General features: G+C 40.2%; 1 protein-coding gene across 9 annotated transcripts in view; it reads left to right on the top strand.

The window, feature by feature from the left end:
• LOC117557461 (pleckstrin homology domain-containing family A member 7-like) overlaps positions 1-20748 on the top strand; it is a 166548-nt gene extending 145800 nt beyond the window's left edge. For 7 of the 9 annotated variants that reach the window (XM_034233300.1, XM_034233297.1, XM_034233304.1 and 4 more), the window contains 14 exons: positions 1137-1196; positions 5510-5590; positions 6272-6421; positions 6985-7086; positions 7359-7470; positions 8276-8406; positions 8830-9018; positions 10315-10402; positions 11304-11395; positions 11991-12230; positions 15287-15460; positions 16460-16593; positions 17700-17833; positions 20280-20748. In XM_034233300.1, coding sequence (XP_034089191.1) covers positions 1137-1196; positions 5510-5590; positions 6272-6421; positions 6985-7086; positions 7359-7470; positions 8276-8406; positions 8830-9018; positions 10315-10402; positions 11304-11395; positions 11991-12230; positions 15287-15460; positions 16460-16593; positions 17700-17833; positions 20280-20353 — 1761 coding nt within the window. In that variant the 3' untranslated portion in view covers positions 20354-20748. Of the gene's footprint in view, positions 1-1136; positions 1197-5509; positions 5591-6271; positions 6422-6984; positions 7087-7358; positions 7471-8275; positions 8407-8829; positions 9019-10314; positions 10403-11303; positions 11396-11990; positions 12231-15286; positions 15461-16459; positions 16594-17699; positions 17834-18802; positions 18841-20279 lie in introns of all 9 variants that reach the window. The other 2 variants (XM_034233299.1, XM_034233298.1) reach the window with 2 other exon arrangements.
• Positions 20749-21404: the final 656 nt, after the last annotated feature.

Genomic DNA, 21404 nt, shown 5'->3' with positions numbered 1-21404 from the left:
ATCTGCTGTTAGCTAGCTAGCTAACCTTGCTAACCTAGTCATTTCAAATATAGTGACAAAACACTTACACTTATGAAGCAGGCTAACTCTACCAACAGTGTCAGTCACTTCCTGTTGGATGGTTTAATAACTTCCTGATTGACAGGTGAATAATAACTTCCTGTTAATAACTCCCCCTTCCCACTAGTTGGTTTGAAACGGCACTAAATGTGGCGACCCTCCAAACGAACGCGCAAACGGAGTGGAAATTGGTTGTTAGATGGTTTGGAATCGGGTGTGTGTGTGTGTGTGTGTGTGTGCTCGCATTTATGCTTGTGCATGTCCCTCCAGTATTTAGTGTACAGGTGTATAGAGTGTCTTTGTCCTAGAAAGACCATCCCATTGCTTTCAGCACCGCATTCATGGCTTGAATGGCATCCAACGTCTTATATCCACGTGACCTTTGACCTGTCCCTCCCCCCCTTCCCATGTGGTGGTGATGTTGACGATGCTGTTGAAAAGTGGGCATGGGATGGCTCGGCAGTGCATGTGTTGTGGCTGTGGCCCGGTGGTTGAAAAGCCAGCTGCTTCTACCATCGTCTCTGAAACGCTGCACGACACCAACTCAGAGCGCCACTGTGTTACGGCTCTATTTTATTCCAAAAAACAAGTACATGTAGACCTAAACTAATCATTTACAAGCACTAACAAAAGCTTTTAACAGTTGATTTTCACATGTGCTGTAGATTAATGTTTTGTAGTTTTTCAGGAGGTTATTCTAGAACTTTAAGTAGCCACAACTTAAAGGGAGCAACTGACCTTAGACTATCTTAAACAACTACTTTCCTGTACTTTTTTGTATGAAGTGGCCACAATAAACTGTATAGAGGTTTTATGGATACGTCAATGTGTGCAGGGCTTCAAAGTGACCATAGCCATTGTGTTCTCCATGGCAAGAGCTGATTTGATGTGCCAAAACTCACTCATACTGTCACACACGAGGCAGAGAGAATGTGTCTCAGCTTCGTGATACTGTAGTTTGTAGCCTGTCTCTGTGTTCTGTATCTCCTTTATTTCAGCGCCATTGTTCCACGGTTCAGACGCTTTCTTTGACCGTACAACTCACATCTTGAAATGCTTTTTGTTACAATTTCTAGGTAGCTGGAGGTCAGAAGGAGGCAGGGAAACCTGTCAAGGTTGCAGAAAGTGACGTGGATGTGAGTAATACAGGGGTCTTTAATTTCTGACGCTTTCAAATGTTCTTTAATTTGGTTGCTGGTTGTTTTTCTGTTAGATATTTAAAGAATATTCAATACATTGAAATGTGGTGGAAAGTGAAGCCATTGTCCATTTTTTCTCTCTCTTACAGATATATCAAACAGATTAAGTTTGATGCAATATTCACATGAAGTTTAAAAGAACACTTTTTTTTTAATGTGTTTTCAATATAAGCTTGTCTTACTTAAAGGTGGGGTAGGTACGTTTGAGAAACCGGCTCGAGATACACTTTTTGTTATATTCCATGGAATGCTCTTAACATCCCGATAGCAATGAATATCTGAAGTGCTTTGACAAAAAATACATTAAAAAAAGTCATCCATGGAAGCCGTGGCGCTGTAAAAAGCACGACCAATCATCTGAGCCGGCCCGGCTAAAATAACTGGATGGCCTACCTGCCTGTCAGCCTTCCATCTGTGCACAAACTTATCTCGTGCCCTCATTGGTCATGTGTGCGTTTGTGTGTGTTGGAGGAGGGGCTCTGTAAGGAAGTGGCAGATTTTTTACGGCTGTGTATTTTCAAATTCTAGTGCACTCGAGCTGGTTTCTCCATTCTTACCTACCCCACCTTTAACTGAAAATGTCTAACAAATTGATCAAGCATTTTAATTACTGTTTGTACTTTGCTGCAATATTCACACACAGTTTTAACCCTCCTGTTGTCTTCGGGTCAAATCTGACCGATTTACTACTTTCATCAATCATAACTTTTTAGTTTTACGTTTGATTGCATTAAGGCTTTATGATATCCTTCACAGTAGACATTTAAGCAATCATACACGAGAGGCCGTTCTTTAACGTCATTATTGGTACGACAGTACTGCGGCAGGACCGAGGCGCTTGCGCCGAGGTCCGTACGCCTGTACTGGAGCAAGCAGTTTGCTTTTCAGGCCAAGGGTATACCGTTTTTCTCAGACGCGGAGGGATACTGACTTGTTGTGAAAAGGCACGTTCTATTTGACCGTTCTTTGATCGTGGAATCAAACACGCCTATTGACCAATCAGAGAGCTTGCTCACACCTATGTGTTATATAATTGAACATATACAATTGCTGATCACCACTTTCATTGAATTTTGGATGATTTAGTCAACTTTGTAACACCCATGGTCCCAGAAAGAAAAGGAATTAGTAACCATCCGGATCAGATAAAACACACACACACACACTCACACACACACGCTCTTATGTGCCCATCCCCCTACATGGATCACACCTGGCACACGCAATACATGTTCAGTGTCTGTTCTTTGTATATTTACTGCAGTTTTTCATGTATACCAGTATTCTGATACAATATGTACAGGTTGAAAGGGTGTTAAATGAAATGTGGTGATGATTAATGGTTTTTGTGTTAATGTAATAGCAGTTAAAACAGGACCGGTCAAATTTGACCGTGAACTCCAAAGTAAGGGGGGGGGAAACGAAGACAATAGGAGTGTTAAGCATGTCCATGCATAAGCTATCAATAAAATAACAAACTATATTTCGGTAACATTCCATTTTTGTTTGTTTAGAGGGGAGGTACTGACTGCCGTGGTTCAGTCAGGAGAAACTTGAGGGGAATTAAGGCTAAACTAAATAGGGGTGTTATGGAAAAAGCATGGAAATACGTGATAAACTAATACTCCTGGCTTCAAGGGGCAATCAGCTGACAGAGAGTGTTAAAAGGTGAACGCTAACTACTTCAGTTTGATAATCCAATACATTCCCTGCATACTCTGCTGTTTAAACAATTTATGAGAGCGTTGTCTGAGATGAATATTTGATCGGATCCAACCACGACGTCACCGTGGAGAAAACAACAGGATTAATAATTTATATGATGCAATACAACAACTAACTGCGTATACGGAGAAGCACTTTGTCCACATCAAGCTGTTCAGTTACAACATTACACCGTGGGTGTTTTACTGCAGGATGATGAAATGATCCAACCTGCGCCTGGACGTTTGCCTTGTTTAACGGAGGATTAATTAACGGGCTCAGAGCCACTCGACACTTTAATTAAAAGAGTCAGGTGGGTCGCACACACTTTGTCTAATAAGCTAAATCACAGTAATTACACCTGAACGTGACCAGCGCAGCAACGGTACCGTGCATGTTCAAGAGGCCCTATCATGCTTTGTTCGCCCTTCCTGAAAGGTTTTAGTGCATGTAAATGGTCTGCAAAGGCTAAAATCCCGAAGTTACGTGATAGGCTAAGGGTCGGGACATCTGTAAGCGGTTGACCAATCACAACAGAGCCGGCCAGCTAACCAATCAGAGCATGGAGACATGTCAGAGTAGAGGCACTACATATAAATATGAAGTTGACAATGAGCATAATATGGCCTCTTTAAGGTTTTTGTTAACTGTGATGGTTATTCTTGCGTCCAGGAAAGAGAAGCTTAAAAAGGAGACTAAATGGAGTCTCTGAGATGTTTTCAAATTGGTACTTTAATTAATAAAGAGCGTGGTGAAGTCACAAACAGAAATACAGCTGTGCATCTGGCTCTCGCTAGCAGAGAAAAGAGGCCGAACCCCTCAGGTTTCGTTGTTTATATAGCCTCTCCTGGCTCCTCCCTGCGGGCCGGCTCTCCGCGTATTTAATGTCCGTTGTTACGCATATCACAGGATACATACATTGTACATTCAATATATATCTAAACACGCCTTTCCTCCTCCTTAACTCTTTCATGACTTTTCATTTAACACATTCTAAACGCTGTAATCAATACTCCAAAAAATACAGGAAATCCTTCACAGCAATTTGATTTCCGGTCGTTCCGAATGTTGTGACATGCTACCCACATCTGTAAACGATAACGTACTCAAATAAACTGTACCTTCATTTAATATCCAACAATAATAATATCTCGACGTCTATAGTTGTAGTGTTGAAATCAGTAGGTTTCGGTGTGCAACATCATATCATATCGCTGCTAAATTCACCTCTATAGGAAATGGTATATTAGCCTCATGCTAAATGCTAACCGGAGATGAAGGATTTTCAGAATAAAAGCTTAACTGGTTGTGCACAAAAACTTCTGTTTTTTCAGTATAAAACAGCATTTAAACTAAAGGTACATTTAAGGTACATTATGCCATCAAAACATTGATTTTAATTTCTAACATTTTACAAACCTTAATGCAGTAAAAAATGTACAAACGCTCCACTTTCATACTCACAGACACACGGAGAAGCACTTTCTTGTACAAATACTTATGGATCAACAGCTGCAGGTGAAGTTGTCATTAAGTAAATGGGCCAAGTGGGTTTGGTAATTCACTTCAGAAACACTTGCCAGGTCCTGATCTAAAACCACTATACCTAGACTCATCAAATCTGGACTGGATTATTCCAGAGGGTCTAAAGATTCTTTATAACACAGTTTCAGATTTGTAAAATCTTTATTCTATTTGTGAAAATACAAACACAGGTGGAAGGCTGAGGTTGCTGCAGCAGGCCAGGAACAGGATCAGAAAGTGAACCTGCCAGCTGGGCAAGCCTTATATTCCATGGAATGCTCTTAACATCCCGATAGCAATGAATACATTAAATGCTTTGACAATAAATACATAACAAAATGTCATCTGTGGAAGCCGTGGCGCTGTGAAAAGCACGACCAATCATCTGAGCCGGCCCGGCTAAAATAACTGGATGGCCTACCTGCCTGTCAGCCTTCCATCTGTGCACAAATGTATCTCGTGCCCTCATTGATCATGTGCGCGTTCGTGTGTGTTGGAGGAGGGGCTCTGTGAGGAAGTCTGAAGGAAGGGGCAGATTTTTTCCGGTTGTGTACTTTCAAATTCTAGCGCACTCGAGCTGGTTTCTCCATTCTTACCTACCCTACCTTTTAATTAACAGAGGTCAACGGACAGACGAACACTAATGATATATAGTTACTAAAGAAGTGCTTTAAAGGTGAGGTGGGTAATTTCGGAGAAACCAGCTCGAGTGCGCTAGAATTTGAAAATACACAACCGGAGAAAATCTGCCACTTCCTTACAGAGCCCCTCCTCCTCCTTCCTTACTTTAGCCGGGCCGGCTCAGATGATTGGTCGTGCTTTTTACAGTACCACGGCTTCCACAGATGAATTTTTTTTAAATATTCATTGCTATCGGGATGTTAAGAGCATTCCATGGAATATAACAAAAAGTGTATCTCGAGCCGGTTTCTCAAACTTACCTACCCCACCTTTGATGTGTGTACAGTCTCTACAATACTCCCCTCTCTCGCTCAGTGCTCACTCAGTGTCTCCCCCTGCAGGTGAAGCTGAGTCGGCTGTGTGAGCAGGATAAGATCCTCAAAGACCTGGAGGCGACGATCAGCTCTCTGAAGGAAGATAAGGTATGAACAGTTAGTAGATAAGGCTCGCAGAATCAGTGATTTTGTTTAAATGTCTTCTTAATAACACACATTTTCAGACTTGTGATGTGGTCTTTTATTCATTGTATCATCTTGAATCCCTTTATTATTATTATTTTTATCTTGCTTTTGTTTGTCCTTACTGTTTGAATTCCTGCTATATTGTCTCTCTATCTTGTAGCAATGTTTTTAAATGAGCTGGATACATTTAGTCAATTGAGCTACAATGGAGGAAGGAAGATTCAGGTATTAAATAGTATAGAGCAGTGCACATCCAATTTCAATTTGGGTATTGATTTTTCAGACTCCATATTTAGATTTATTGTATTCACTATTACCAGACCTCTCCAAAAACACAACACTGAAGACACTACAGTCTCATCAGTTCTTGGAGGGATGCTGAATCCACTAAAGTATATTAAACACAATAAATATACTATAAAGACAAGAATGAAAGTCTAATTATTTCCAGTGAAGTACAATTAGATCTTATGGAAGTTTATGATTGAGTGTACGAACATGCTGCCCTCTGGAGGCATTGTTGAAAAAGTGGCCTCTTCCGAATATCATAAAAGTGCATTGTCAGAGCAAGCAGGATTTAGTAGGTCTTACTGTATAGTTGCTTTGGTTGGCCTCATGTTGTACGACTCCTCACCCTAACAGGATAAGTTGGAGAGCGTGCTGGACGTGTCCCACCAGCAGATGGAGCTGTACCAGGACCAGCCGGCCCACGCTCAGAAGATCTCCTACCAGCAGAGGCTGCTGCAGGAAGACCTGGTGTCCATCCGGGCCCAAATATCACGCCTCTCCACGGTGTGTATGCCATCACAGGGTGCACAAATGTATTATTGTGGCTGTTTCTACTAGCCTCTTGAATATTTTACCAGCCAATATTTGAATTTTGCACAACAAACTGTATGTGTAGTAGTCGGTAGGAATAAGGTTTAAATCTATCACAGTATTAATAAGGATACTATTCTAACACCACAGATATGTATCCAATGTATAGACAGTGACACATGTGTGCAAAGTCTCATAATAGTATTTAAAAGTGTGTTTAATAAGTGTGTGTCTCTGTGTGTTTGAATGCATGCAGCTACTGGTGCAGATTAAGTTTGCATCTATGTTTAATAGAATGTGTGTCCCTTATAGATAACCGATACCAATAGAGTACCTCATTTTATACCTATTATTATTTTGGTGTTAAGAACTGATACCCAGCCGCAATGATGCCTGCAATTAAGTTTGTGAATACATTTAAAAAAAACTCGATCTCATTGCTATATAGGATTCTTGCAAACTGAGTACTTTGGACAGTATATGTATGTATTATATGTGTATTTTATATTATGTAACCTAAGACTGTGTGTGTGCAGGAGATGGCTCAGGCCTGGGAGGAGTACAACCGGCTGGAGAGGTCCATGGAGCAGCTGAGGACAGCGCTGCAGGCTCACATGAACCACAGTGCCACCCCTCAGGTGAGACCCGGTACTGCAGCTCAGTTACAGCATCTGTTTTCATAAACTGGGTATCTTAAAGGTTATTTGTAGAGTTTGAACCATCTGTATTGAATTTGTCCTCTTGTCTTCTACTACCTTTTGGTCTAATAATGTCTGACAATTCCTGAATCACAAGTTCATTTATAGGGAATTTTTTCTAATATTTGATGTTAAAAGTGAAACCAAACCCTGAAGGGAAAGCTGCAAACGACATAAGAAAAACATCAAATGTGTGTGTTTGCATCTCGCAGCAGGAGAAAGGAGAGATGAAGCGCGAGCTGTGGAGGATCGAGGACGTGATGGGGGGGCTGTGTGCCAGCAAAGCCAACTACAAGATCACCATCGACTCTGTCCAGAACCCAGGTGAGTAACCATAGCAACCCCGCGGTTATTAACAGCTGCTGTGGCTTCTTTTTTGAAAATGGGGATCAATAAAGTATAAATAATCTGTGTCATCATGTCTGTGTTTCTGCTTCTTTTAAATATAAATGTGGTCAGACTTTCCCCCCCCTTTTTGAGTGTGACTCCATTTCAGGACTGCTTTTTATTTAATTATTATTATTCTACTATTTCAACAATCAGACCGTTTATACATCCGAAAAACAAACTGAATGAGTAGAAGCGGGAGGGCAGAAAGCACAGCTCATACAGAGGTAGCTCTCCCGTTAGCCATCCAGTTGCAGGATAAAGAAAAAAAAGATAATTCCGTAATTAAATACGCACACAGATAAACAAAATTATATATATACATACACATACATACACATATACATACATATGCTAACATTTATAAGTTAAAACCTTGATTTCTCTCCCACCTCTCCCCCCTGCCCCCACTGGACTTTAACACCACACACACACAGACACTCAAATCCAGCACCAGACACTTTTTTACGCTGCTATGGACAATCTTGCACTGATGTACATTCCCAAAGATATTGAAGTGACTGTTATTGTTGCATATATTGATTGTTGTGCTTTTATTTAGGTCTTAATGTGTGCATATGTACCAACATGTCTTTTTATTCTGTGTATAGTTATCTACATATTTGCATACATATTTCTATATGTTTTTGTATTTTGGATTGTGGGAAACGGTATTTCGCTCTCTCTGTCTGTACACACAAACTAAAAGATTGACTTTGATTTCTCTGTGTTTTTTCACCAGAGAGGAAACTAGTGCCTTCGGTGTCGGACCGCTCCGTGCCTTCTCTCAGCGCCGAGGTCCAGCCTCCGCCTCGCAGCTCCGTTCCCAACGCCCGCTCCCAAACGCTGCCTCACAGCACCGTGCCAAAGTGGGTGAGTGTCCCCCGTCTGCTCAGATACCACAGAGTTCACTTCATATTGGATTTATTTGTGTTGCCTTTTTTTGGAAAATAATGTGGTAACACAACAACATGAGAGTTAGAACCAAAAACAAACATGGAATAACAATCCACAAATCAGAAAAAGAACAATCATTTAATAATTAGGACATTATTTGTCATTTCTATATTCCTGTTGTATGCCTCGCCCATTTTTCCCCATCATCAAATGAATGAAATGGATTTGTTATTCAAATGAGTATTTATTTTATTCTATACATTCCATTTTCAAGATCTTACTTACTTGTATTACTAGAAGAAGAGTAAGTAAAAACATTATTTGTATTTCTTCTGGTGTTTTTTCACATAGCAGGATCTAAAATACTGAATCTTTTTTTCCCTCCTGGTGGGTGTCCAGGCCGAAGACAGCGCCCCCCCCAGGCCTCCCCTCCCTCACCTCTATGACAGCGAGGACCCGCCCCCCGTGGTGCCGCCGCTCCCCAAAGAGGCGTCTGTCATCCGCCACATGTCGGTGCGAGGGCTGAAGCGCCAATCAGACGAGAGGAAGAGGGACCGGGAGGGCGGGCAGTACGTCGCCAACGGAGAGGTAGTCTGTCCTTAAGTTACTTCAATTCATCTCCCCACTAGTGTTTCAAGTTTCAAGGCTTTTATTGTCATGTGTGCATATCATTAACATCTTAGGTCACAGGCTCCTCCAACAGTGCAACACAATAAAACAGATAAAATAGTGCAAGTAAATACAATAAAATAGAATATAATAGAAATAGTACAAAATAGTCTATATACAGTAATTGGAATATTGATATATATAAGTTGCAAACAGATGAATGGTTCAGGTGTTTAACAATCTAGTGTCTTTGATAGATAAGTTAAATATCATGTATTGATCCTGAACTGGGATTTGGTTTGGTTACAGCAGCATGTAACAAACACATTGCACTAGTGCTGTCACGATACCAACATTTTGGTTTCGATACCAAGTCAAGAATTGCGATTCCGATTATTTTTCGATACTTTTCTTAAAAAAAGGGAAACAGTCTTAAATGTAATTATTGTGCTTTATTTCACACCAGAACTATAACCATAACACAAACTTTTAAACAATGAGAATAACTAGAGTTGCACTCCCACTTGCAGCCATGCTTCTCGCTTTCTCACGTGCTCTGGCAGCTAGCGCGTGGCCGCGTGCACGAGAGAGGGGAGGCACTTAGAGCGTGCTTGAGAGGGGCGGACTGCAGGCACGGCTGCAGTGCAGGGAGTGGAAGCAGAGCGCTGAACACACACGGCTCTTATTAAAACAGCGCTTTCTCACCGGAGTACTTTTCCCCGTCATTCTTAAAGTACCGATACTAATGAAACGGAGGAATCGTAAAGTTTTTAACGGCAGGGTATCGTGGTACCTTTCAATTATTGGTACACCGTGCAACACTACATTGCACATGAGTTAAAAATGAACAAACAGTAAATATAAAAGTATCTAGAGTATATAAAAATATACAGAATAAGGTAGAAAACACTATAATAGACTAACAAGCTACTACTAAATAAACTATAACCACATGGTAAATACATTACACATAATATTTGCAAAAAAGTAATTGCTGTTTATAATAATAATGTCAAGTTTAAGTAAGCTATATGCAAATTGTTCAGGGTTATGGGTGGAAAGCAGAGTGAAATCTGGTTAAAGAGAAACTAAAGTAATGTACTGGAGGTTCCCTGCTAGTTAGACGTGAGGTGTGATACAGGGTTATTCATTTGAGCAAGAATGAAGAACAAAGCTTGTTTGAAGGATTTTTTAATTGTTGTTTCAAATGCAATTAGTTGTTTTAGTACCAATAGCTAACATGCTGTCTTCCTGTTGAATGTTTTCTGGTTACAGACGGACATGCGGTCGTACCTGAGTGAACCAGAGCTGCCAGCCCTGAGCACGGGGGCCGACATGGACTACCTGTACTTCCAGGGCAAAGGTATCTGAAATGTTAAATTCATTAAACAGAAAAATAGTTAAATGTATTAACCTTCTTTATGACTATTGACTTCCCAGCATGGTTTGCATTCCAGCCCATCATTCTTTGTGTTTTTTATAAATATAATTAAAGTAGGTATATAGGATCAACATGTGGTTATTCTCATATTTTTCTCCAGGAAACAAACTTGGTTTTGTTGTACTGCATAGAAATAGGAAGAATAGATGTTAGCGAGCTTGAATTGAATTGATGAAACTTTGATTATGCACAAACGGGTGCTTTTATGTTCAGAATGACAGATATTTTCATTAGAAATCCAATCTCTTCAGACCTGAAGATTCATCAGTTAAAAAGGGAAGAATGTAGTTCTTATCTTGACAATAAATTATCTCTGTCATTTTTTGTAAAAGAGCAGAAGAATACATTTTAAACCAATCTGGAACGTTATTCAAATGATTCTCAATCCTGATACAACCTTTAAACCAAATTAATAATCTAATTTCGTAAACTTTTTATTTAAATTAAGTTGAGGGAATTTGTTTTACCAGTGCAAATAATCACTTTTTTGTATCACCATTACACTATGACCTATGCCAAGGAGGTTATGAAGAATAGGATGACTATAACACTAGTTAACCCTAACCCTTGTTGGAAGGATGTAGGATGGGCCAAGACTAAACCCAAAACATTTTGAAGTGGATCCGTATCACAGGGCAGATTATTTTACACTTTCATTGCTAGATATTGCACCTGGCTTTGGTGGAATTTCAATTTTCTTCTCTTGTGAGGATCTTAATTGAGCATTTCCTCGCTGTGTTTTCATTGTTTTACCTTAATAATGTCTTTACTTGGCAAACGGAACTAAGCTGTGCTGCTTCCTGTCTTGTTTTTCATGAACTAGGTCTGTCAGTCCCCTCATCTCGCCTGAACCAGTCCAACTATATCGCGTCCTACGTCACCCTGAGGAGGGGTCCTGGGGGCTCTGCAGCCAGGGTGAGTACAGGAGGAACATCTGCAGATATGTGTGATCACCCGGAGTAATCTCAATTTGTATAAGCCAGATGTGTTGAACATGGTTATCCTACACTTAAAGGATCTGACTGACTTAGCGCTCTAAGGGTGAGCACCACTAGTAGACATGAACGAATCACAGTTAAGTTTTGCTATAAAGCATTTAATGAATCAACATGTGCAGTATATAAGCCTGTTCAAAGACAACGTAGACTTTCTTTTTAATGTATGCTTTTTAGATAAAAGTAGCAATTGATATGCAGGTTGTGGACATTTGTGACATAACTTGTATCCTTCAAAACAACCAAATTTAGCAAACTTTCTCAGCGGTATTGTATGTTGTTTAAATCTGTCACATTCATTATGGCCATTTCCTGTTTCTCTCATTCTTTGTTCACTAAACTATGTCACTGTTCCTCCATCTTTGTACTTCCTGCCCGCTTTCATCTTCACATATCATCTATTTTGTTCCATTCCTCTTGAACCAACCCCACCAAACATCCATCCCCTCTCTCCTTTCCCTCTTTGACCTTGTTTCAACCCTCCCTGTATTATTCCTTCTCCCCCCCCCAACCAGGAGAGACCTAAGAGTGCCTTGGAGCTCCTGTCGTCTCCTCCGGACGTCCTGCAGCTGTCGGGCGCTCAGCCTCGGGGCCGCATGACGGCGGAGGAGCAGCTGGAACGGATGAAGCGCCACCAGAAGGCGCTAGTTCGCGAGCGCAAGAGGAACCTGAGCCAGGAGCGCTCCTCCTCCACCGCCCAGCGCTCATCCTCCTCCTCCAGGCTGCCCACCAACACCTCGGACCCCCCGGCCTCCGTACGTTACCCCCCGCGCAGCAGCAGCAGACACAGGGAGCTCCACCTCCACCACCACTGCTGCTACACCCTCCAGCCCCCTGGCACATAACGACCTAGCTGGGAATGCTAACACGCTAGCCTACTCTGCTGCTCTGTATAACCAATGGTTGTTAGCACTAACGCGCTAAAGGGCAGGCTGGCTAGCTAGCTTGGTGAATGCTTTAAGAACAATGGGAGACAAATGAGCACACAGGGATTTGACGGGAATATTTGGCTAGTTTCGGGACTGGGACTGTCGCTCCCTGTTTATTTTTTTAAAAGGTTCAGGGGTTGCCCTAACGCCCCACGGTGGGACCTCACTGACACAATTCTGAATGTAAATCCACTAAGATATAAGGAGGGAATTGAAGGCATCGCACTGCCTTCCCTTCTCTGTTTTACTCACCAGAAGGTAGAGAGAAGAGCCCATTTATGTACATCTACATACTGTGTACACTTTTATTTATTTACTGAGGGATATTTTCAGTATACAGTTGTACAGTTATATTTTGTAGAGATTTGGTATATAGAGCATATAGAAGAGTGGGGGGGAAATGTTGGGGGAAATAATCAGGTTGATGAAATGAAGAGAAAGGGCGATGCTAGTGGCACAAATCATGATTACACCTCCCTGCTTTCTTTTCTTCGAATGAAATCCAAGTGCCTTGTTTTGCCGATGATGTTTTTTGCCTTTGTCCCAAATGTACCTCCTTAATCATCATTTTTAATTAACCGTGGTTTGTTTCAAAGCACTTCAGAATCATAGAAACGATGCAACGAGCTAGCTTTAAGGTTTCTGTGTAAGAGCAGAGTTCAGTTAGGAAGATGTGCTGGTTTTAACCAATAGAGGAATACTTTGACATTTAAACTAAATCTAGTTTCAGTATGGAATGCTAACATGCTAACAATGCTAACAATGCCTGGGTGAAAAGGTGATAATCCAAAATGTCAAAGTCTTCCATTGAGATAACACGAGACATAACAGATTGTTTTTATGATTACAGACTAACAGTGATTTCTGCCAGTCATCAAACTACATTTCCCATGAATCATTGAGTACAATTGTCCGTGTAACCGTGAGCAATACATAGTCTGTAGTTCTCTGCTATCTATTTCCAGTGCATATAACCATAAAGCATATTTTATTTTCTCTACTCCACCAGCATAAAACATGTTTACACCATTTTATATTTGAATTAACCAACTCATTAATGCCGCCTTTTCTTCTTGTACAGATTACAAGGTTATTTTTATCGTTTGACAGTGGTTGGTATTTACATTGCCACGATTAAAGTTGGGAAGAGAATACTATATATACTCATATGTGAGTACTTTTAAGTGGCCTATGCTGTGCTGTTTTATGCATTATAAATATACAGGACAGGTTGAAGCAACAGGGCTGAAACGCAATAAAAGAGATAATAATAAATATGAACAAGGAGTGGACAACTTTCCATGGGATATTAGTGTGAAAAAGGGGGATATTTAAATTAAGATGATTATTCTCCTAATTTATGTCATTATTTTTGATAATTTGGATACAACAATTGTGAAAAATACCTTATAATTAACCAGATATCCAATTAAGTTCTTCAAATGAGTTGTTTTATGAGAGAAAAGAGACATGAAGCAATGCCCTACGCTCCACTCCTTGTTTTCCCCACATCTTGAGAGCTTTTCTGCCACATTGCTTTTATCCTTCCACATACAATATATCAGATCAAAGATTTAAGAAATATAGATCCAGGAGGTTTGAAGAGTATAGACATATAATAGAGACCTTAGAGAAGTGAACTGCTAATCACCACCTAATTCTGTGTTATCGAGAAGCAACGCACAACTCTTCCCTTTTCTATCATGTAGAGATTTGCACTCGACAATAAAGAGTTCCTTGCTTCTTGATCCTCCTCTGGGCTGCGTTCTTCCTGATCTGTCTGTCGTGGGTTTTTCCTGATGAATCTGTTCCTGCATGGTGTTTCTCTCTCTCTCTTTCTCTCTGTCCTCCTGTGAGTGTGATTCATTCTCCTGAAGGCATGGGCTGCAGTGTCTCTCAGAGCAGCAGATCTGCAGGCTACTGGAGCGGGAGGATGCATGGCTTTGATGCTCCTGGGATGATTACTCACAAGTACCCCTCAACACACACACACACACACACACACTTACATGTTGTCTGGGACTCAGAGTATTTTTGTAGATGCTGTTTGCATAGGAGAGAAGGGATGATTGTAATTAAAAACTCATCTTATTCCTGGGTTTTCTCTAGTAATGATTCTAAAAGATGGTACTGTCTAATTCCTAGATTCTATATTTATTCTAGGTTGAATTTTTTTTTAAATGCATCTTTGTCTCCCTCTATCTGAAGCGCAACTCACTGCAGAGATTACATATTGTTTTACGCCAAATTATATAATATTTTTGAAATGATTCTTTAGTTTACTACAGTGCTACTGCATTTCCCTATTCACTCCCTTTTTTGCGCTACCTGACACAGCTTCATGTGGCTCTCTTTTATTTCACTTTATTGAAGAATATAAACCTGTTTTTAAGTATTTTTTATAATCCTTTACTGTTAAACTACCAAGGCTGCAACTATGGTGATTATTTTTCAAAATTAATCCTGTTAAATAGCAAAGAAAACATCGGATAACCAGCAATTATTTTTAATTTTGCAGCTGAAGTAATCATTTCTCAGCGTTTGTGCTAACCAAATAATTATAAAATATGTTGCAAATCAACTTCACACAAGTTTAATAATTGTTTAACTAATAATGTATGATCTTTAAAGGATTAAACTCAATATAAGTAGATTTAATGTGGACACTGGGTGCAGTATAGTAGATATTTGAAGCCATCTGTATGTAAAATGTTACTCACTGTTAGGGGGATATTGTCTATATTGAAATCCTGTTAATCAGTGGAAATAATATCAACAGCTTTAAGTACATTTTGATGGTAACACCTTTCAAGAACATGTCCAGAAAGAGAGGTTTTGTGATCTACTTTAAAGATTGTAATAATGACTCCTGCTGTTTGCAGGTGTTTGACTGGAAGGAGGAGCGTCTGGCTGCAGAGGGTCAGAGTGATGAAGGGTGGAGCCAGGCCAAGGAGAGAGGGAGGATCCAATCAGATGAGTGGGTGACGGTCACAGCCACACACATACGGGAGGTGGATGTGGAGCCTCTGGACTACGACCTGGATATCAGCCGGGAGGTAGTCACACACACACACACACACACACACACACTCACTCACTCACTCACTGCGGCTTACATCTTTACAACGTCTTAACATCCGTGTTCGTCCAATATGTGAAGTTGTATTCTATTAGATATGTGTGAAAATGTCTTAATTAGCATATCAATTCTAGGTATAGCCTAAAATGGGTTTCATTACATCACAGTGACTTTAAACTTTGACAACCAAAATCTAATCCAAGTAGACAGTTGTGTCAAATTTGGAGAAATACGTTCCTGGGATGGACAGATTTAAATAACCCCAAAACATAATTCATATAATTCGGTTACAGCTGTCGCCTGCGCAGAGGCAGAAGAGCACATCAAAATCCTCTGACAGCGCCACTGTTCTGATTTATCTGGTTAAATCGGCACTTTAGTTCTCAGTTCATCTCAGACACCCTCCATAAGTTTTCTAGCATGGATGGAGAGTGTGCTGAGCTCATATTGATATATATATATTATGCAACCATTCTTAAATTGTATATAACATGTATTTAAATCACAAAAAGATCTACAGTACATTAATTGAATTGTCATCCTGAAAGGGGAAAGTCTAGACCCTGGGAGGCCTGTCAATCAAATGGGTTTTTCTGTGTGGTTTGTAAATAGGTGTGAGTCATTGACTTCAACAATTTGTGGTAACCCCAACATAGATAGATAAAAGCATTCACATTTCACTGCATGGCAGTTTAATAAAGCCTATTGAAATGTTTTTGCAAACCACGTCTTTTTAAATGAATTGTTCAAATACTCATAAATGAATGCCAGATTTAAGAATTGAATAGGAACTTTAGATAGAGGCACAAATCACTGTTAATGTAGAAGAAATACCCAAGAGAGAATTAGTTACCATTGTTATGAAAAGCATAACAACCTCATGTTGACTTCTACTTGAAGAGACAAACTTCAAATGGTTACGTCATCACCACATAATGGGATGTTAAGACTTCTGCCCTGTCCTTTCCCCATGCAGCTGTGCAAACCTCAGAAGGTTCCCATCCCAGAGCGCTACGTGGAGTCGGACCCCGACGAGCCTCTGAGTCCGGAGGAGCAGGAGGAGCGCGGCCGCCGGACGCAGCGCATCAAGAACCTGCTCGCTAAGTCCAGGTACAGCACTCACAGCAGCTGGGGTCGCTAAGATTTCTGCCTTTTATTTCAAGTAAATCCAGGGAAGGCTAGGCAAATGTATTTATACAGCACTTTTCAACATAAGGTAATTCAAAGTGCTTTACAAAAAGACATTAAAGGTGGGGTAGGTAATTCACTTCAGAAACACTTGTTATATTCCATGGAATGCTCTTAACATCCCGATAGCAATGAATACATTAAATGCTTTGGCAATGAATACATACAAAAATGTCATCTGTGGAAGCCGTGGCGCTGTAAAAAGCACGACCAATCATCTGAGCCGGCCCGGCTAAAGTAACTGGACGGCCTACCTGCCTGTCAGCCTTCCATCTGTGCACTAATTTATCTCGTGCCCTCATTGGTCATGTGCGCGTTCGTGTGTGTTGGAGGAGGGGCTCTGTAAGGAAGTCTGAAGGAAGGGGCAGATTTTTATCGGCTGCGTACTTTCAAATTCTAGCGCACTCGAGCCGGTTTCTCCATTCTTACCTACCCACCTTTAAGAGCATAAAAACACATCAGAAACATTAAAAAGCAAAGATTATAAAACATGAATAACACAGGAACATGAATACAAGTTACAGTGCAGTGTAAGATGTGAATAGTTTATTAAAAGTGGCCGCAAAAAGAAAGTCTTCAGCCTAGAAGGTGTTCAAGGGGGATTACGATCTGAGTGAAATGCACTGATATACATTCAGTGAGTTCAGCTTCTACTGTATCCCTGTGGGAATGAAGGTCTAAATGGTGATCAGTATGTGAGTGTGTTATTTATGAATCCACTGGTTTAAGAAACACCTTTTTTGGATTCCTGTAGGATAATTTTAAAGCATCAACAGGAATAAGACAAGGGGAAAAAAGGACATTTTACAGTATATATATCAATATAACACCAATAGAGTTAGGTGCACCTTTGACATATATACAGATATTATTGGTTAAGAATATCAGAAACAGATTTATTATATCTTTTATATATCAGATATATTTTATTTGTATAGAAAGTAGGTACATACTGCAAGTCATACTGTATGTGCCCATGGTGCAGGTTATTCTTTCTAAGTGAGGGAGTGTGTGTGTTCTCTCTCCAGTTATCAGAACAGACAGCCGTCCGCTCAGCTGGACTTCGGTGATCTGGACGCAGCTCTGCAGCAGCAGGAGAGGATCATGAGCGTGTCGCACGCTCTGGCCTCCGAGGCCTCGTGCAAGAGCAAGCTGGTGGCAGGTTAGTGAACAAACATCCTTATTTACATTCTCTAATGCATCCCTTAGACCAGGGGTGTCCAAACTTTTTTCACCGAGGGCCACATACAGAGAAATATACGAAGGGCTGGGCCGCTCACTAGAGGTATATCGCCTCATAAGTTCAGTTATAAGATAGCGAAATCAATCAAATGGTAAAGTATGCTTGATACTTGAAAATGCAAGATGAAAAAAACAGCCTACATCGCAGCTCTCCAGAGGGCTTCATTTATTGTTACAAAAAGTGTTGGCAGCTCATTCCTTAAAGCAGAAGCCTCAGATTGATTATCATAAGAGGAGATATGAGGGGTCTATTTCAAACTGGTTATGTAAATACGTTTCTGGGCTTTTTCCTTATCAACTTGGATATGTTAGGAAATGTTTCCAACTTTAATCGACTGAATCTATTTAAAAGTGGGATTATTAACACACAAATACTACTGTGTAATATATTTGTACATGTATATTTAAGAAGTACAATATAAGATAAGCACAAGTTTCATTTGTGGGCCGTATTCCATTATACTTTTTGAATTTGCTGAGGGCCGATTCAAAATGGTCCGCGGGCCGCATTTGGCCCCCGGGCCGTAGTTTGGACATCCCTACCTTTAAACCAACCATCACAGCTGTACAAGCTGTATGCAAGCCTTTATACTCCTATTACAATAATGCTAACGTTTATCGTTAAAGCGAGTCAGACCAGATTAATTGATGAATAACAACCGACTGTTGTCACTGTGCAGAACCTCATATCACTCATAAAGATAGAAACACACACACACACACACACACACACACACACACACACACACACACACACACACACACACACACACACACACACACACACACACACACACACACACACACACACACACACACACACACACACACACACACACACACCTTAGAGTCTCAGACCGACAACATGTGGTTTGTCCCTGGTGTGCAGGCTCTGAGTGGATGGAGAGTTGGTGAACATGTCTCCAGGTACCCGCCATTTCCCTTTTGGGTGGTGGTTGTGTGTGTTGTGGTTTTCAGTTCATATACTGTTTGGGTTTAGTCAGGAATGTGCACAGATTGACTAGAGACTTTAAATCTGCAGAAATCTGATTGACAACTTTTCTGTTGCCTTTTACAGTACGTACTTTCAGAAACGACCAAAGATACCGGAAGATGTACTGTATGTCTAGTGTACATCATCTAAAATATAATCTCAAAACAAAAACACATAGCCTTATGTACATATACACTTTTAAGAAAGTCCCTGAAACATCTGTGCACAGTCCTGGCTATTTTGTTGTGGGTGATATTTTATCCGAAGAGCTTCAGTTGTATTGAAGAGCTGCGTTAGTGAAATGTGGTGGCCTTGTGTGTGCAAGTGGTGTTTTGGTGTGTGTGTTTTTATGTAAATAAATCAAAAACACTTCAAATCAAAATCTTGCAGGACCAAAGACATCATGCTATTCATGCACAGGGGTTTGTGCAGCCCCTATACGTCTCAGAAATATATAGTAATGTAGCAAAGCAGTCTGTACTGTGGGGGAAACTTCTGAAGCAATTGGAGTCAGGACTCAGAGAGACACGAGGAGAGCTGGAGCTTTGATGGCAAACACTGGCGCTTTATTTGGAGCTTCGGCCGGAGAATTGTCAGGTGGTGCGTCACGAGTTGACGAGCGGTCGCCAAACCAATTCTGAAGAACTCTTCTGCAGCTCGAGGTTTTAACTATTTCGGAGTGTAATAATCAACATTCTTTATCAGTGAGACTAAACATTATGGACCCTGAATCTAACTAGAGCTCTCGTCCAGAGGAAAGAATGTGCGCCAGGGAAGACGTTCCTGATCAGTAAACTACCTCATGGCGGCTTGTGCTCTGTCATAGACTGGCAACAACAATGCGCCCAAGCTGCTCCTCCTTAAGAGAGATAGCAGCAAGGCCGTAGACCTATGCCGTAGGAAAGGAGACAGTGAGAGGAGAAAACGATGAACTGGGTCGAAGGTTGAATACCCAAGCAAGTTATTCCCTAACATGTATCACATAGATCAACACTTTTAAAGGATGTTTCACTGTTTGAACTCATTATATTTGAGCAGCGCCCTGGAAATGTAAACCACACAAGATACGTTTTCTCGTGAACTGCATTCGAGGAGCTTTTGCTAAATATTCTTTAAATGTTTAATTAAAGATGTTTGCACCATGATGAAGAAACACTGATGTCCTCTAGCCTCACATACTTATGTACATATAACTTGCTTTATGTTTTGTTACTGTACATTTGTAATTCAACGTGTATATTTTCTACTTTCTTGTTTATTTCTCGATCATTTTATTGTACAATGCCATGTCTTTTTATGCTGCTGCAACACAAACATTTCCCAAATTGGGATCAATAAAGTACTTCTTATCTTATCTGTGTTTCCTCCTCAGCCAAAGCCTCTGCAGAGCTCGGACCACAGAAGAGGAGCCTCATGGGGGGGGGGTCTGATCCAGTGGCCAACTAACTGATTCACTTTGAACACATCTCTTTTTTTACGAGTGAGAACAAGACACATTTCTTTAGAGTTGAATCAATTATTGCTTGTGCACAATTAAGCAATAATAATTTATAACATGAGTGAATTGCTTTTTTTTTTTATTATCTGCAATTATCCCTTTTTCTGTATCTATTTTACAGAGTGAATAAAAGCCAACATGCTCACACTTCAATAGTAACGTTTTTAAATACATCTTTTATTTATTAAATCGTTTGGCTTGACATGCTTGCTCATTTTCTGCTGTATTTTTTCTATATAACAATGATCACAGTCCTGTCAATCAATTTAAGTGCCTTAAAATACATGATTAATAATTAACACGTGAAAAAAAGTCATGAAAATTAATAAATTACATAAAACACCTTGGTTATACAGTGTGCATTTCCTTGAGTTCTTGTTTCACAAATATAACACACCCATGTCTTAGTTATATGCTCAAAAAGTAGCTTTCATAAAAAAACAAGATCATAAACGTAGAGGATAATCTAATGCCATTCATTTCAAAGGCGTATTTGCTCACTGTTGTTCATTTTTTAAATTGCAATACATGTATCAAAATGATGCTGAAATAACTGCAGGCAGATACTGATTTAGTGAAAACTATGAATATGGTTTTGGCAAGTTTTGCTCAAGACAGCAGGGCAAAAAACATTTGAAATGCTTTTCAGAATGGAGGGTAAAGCGAAGCTACCGTTGTAGCTGCTGCGTCCACGCACAAAATGGGATAATGGGACAAAAACATCAGCGACTCAATTTGCCCTGCTGTATAGATAGCATGTACATTTCAACACAATTGATTGACGCAAAATGTAGGTCACTGGCTTCATTGGCCTAAGAATGTGCTGCCCTGAGCAAATGTGTTTATGCATAGTATATAAATGCGATCTGCGGGGAAAAAAAAGAAATCCCTCTTTTAAAGTTTCCCCATTATGTTTGCATATCGTTTTCAGCCTTGTTTTTTTTGTGTGGTTACATCCTCATGTGAACAATACATTGAATATTTAGGGATTTTAAAGCT

Source organism: Gymnodraco acuticeps, unplaced genomic scaffold (genome assembly GCF_902827175.1).
Source record: "Gymnodraco acuticeps unplaced genomic scaffold, fGymAcu1.1, whole genome shotgun sequence".
NCBI lineage: Eukaryota > Metazoa > Chordata > Actinopteri > Perciformes > Bathydraconidae > Gymnodraco > Gymnodraco acuticeps.
The sequence above is the reverse complement of the archived record's forward strand: the minus strand, read 5'-3'. Positions and strand labels throughout refer to the sequence as shown.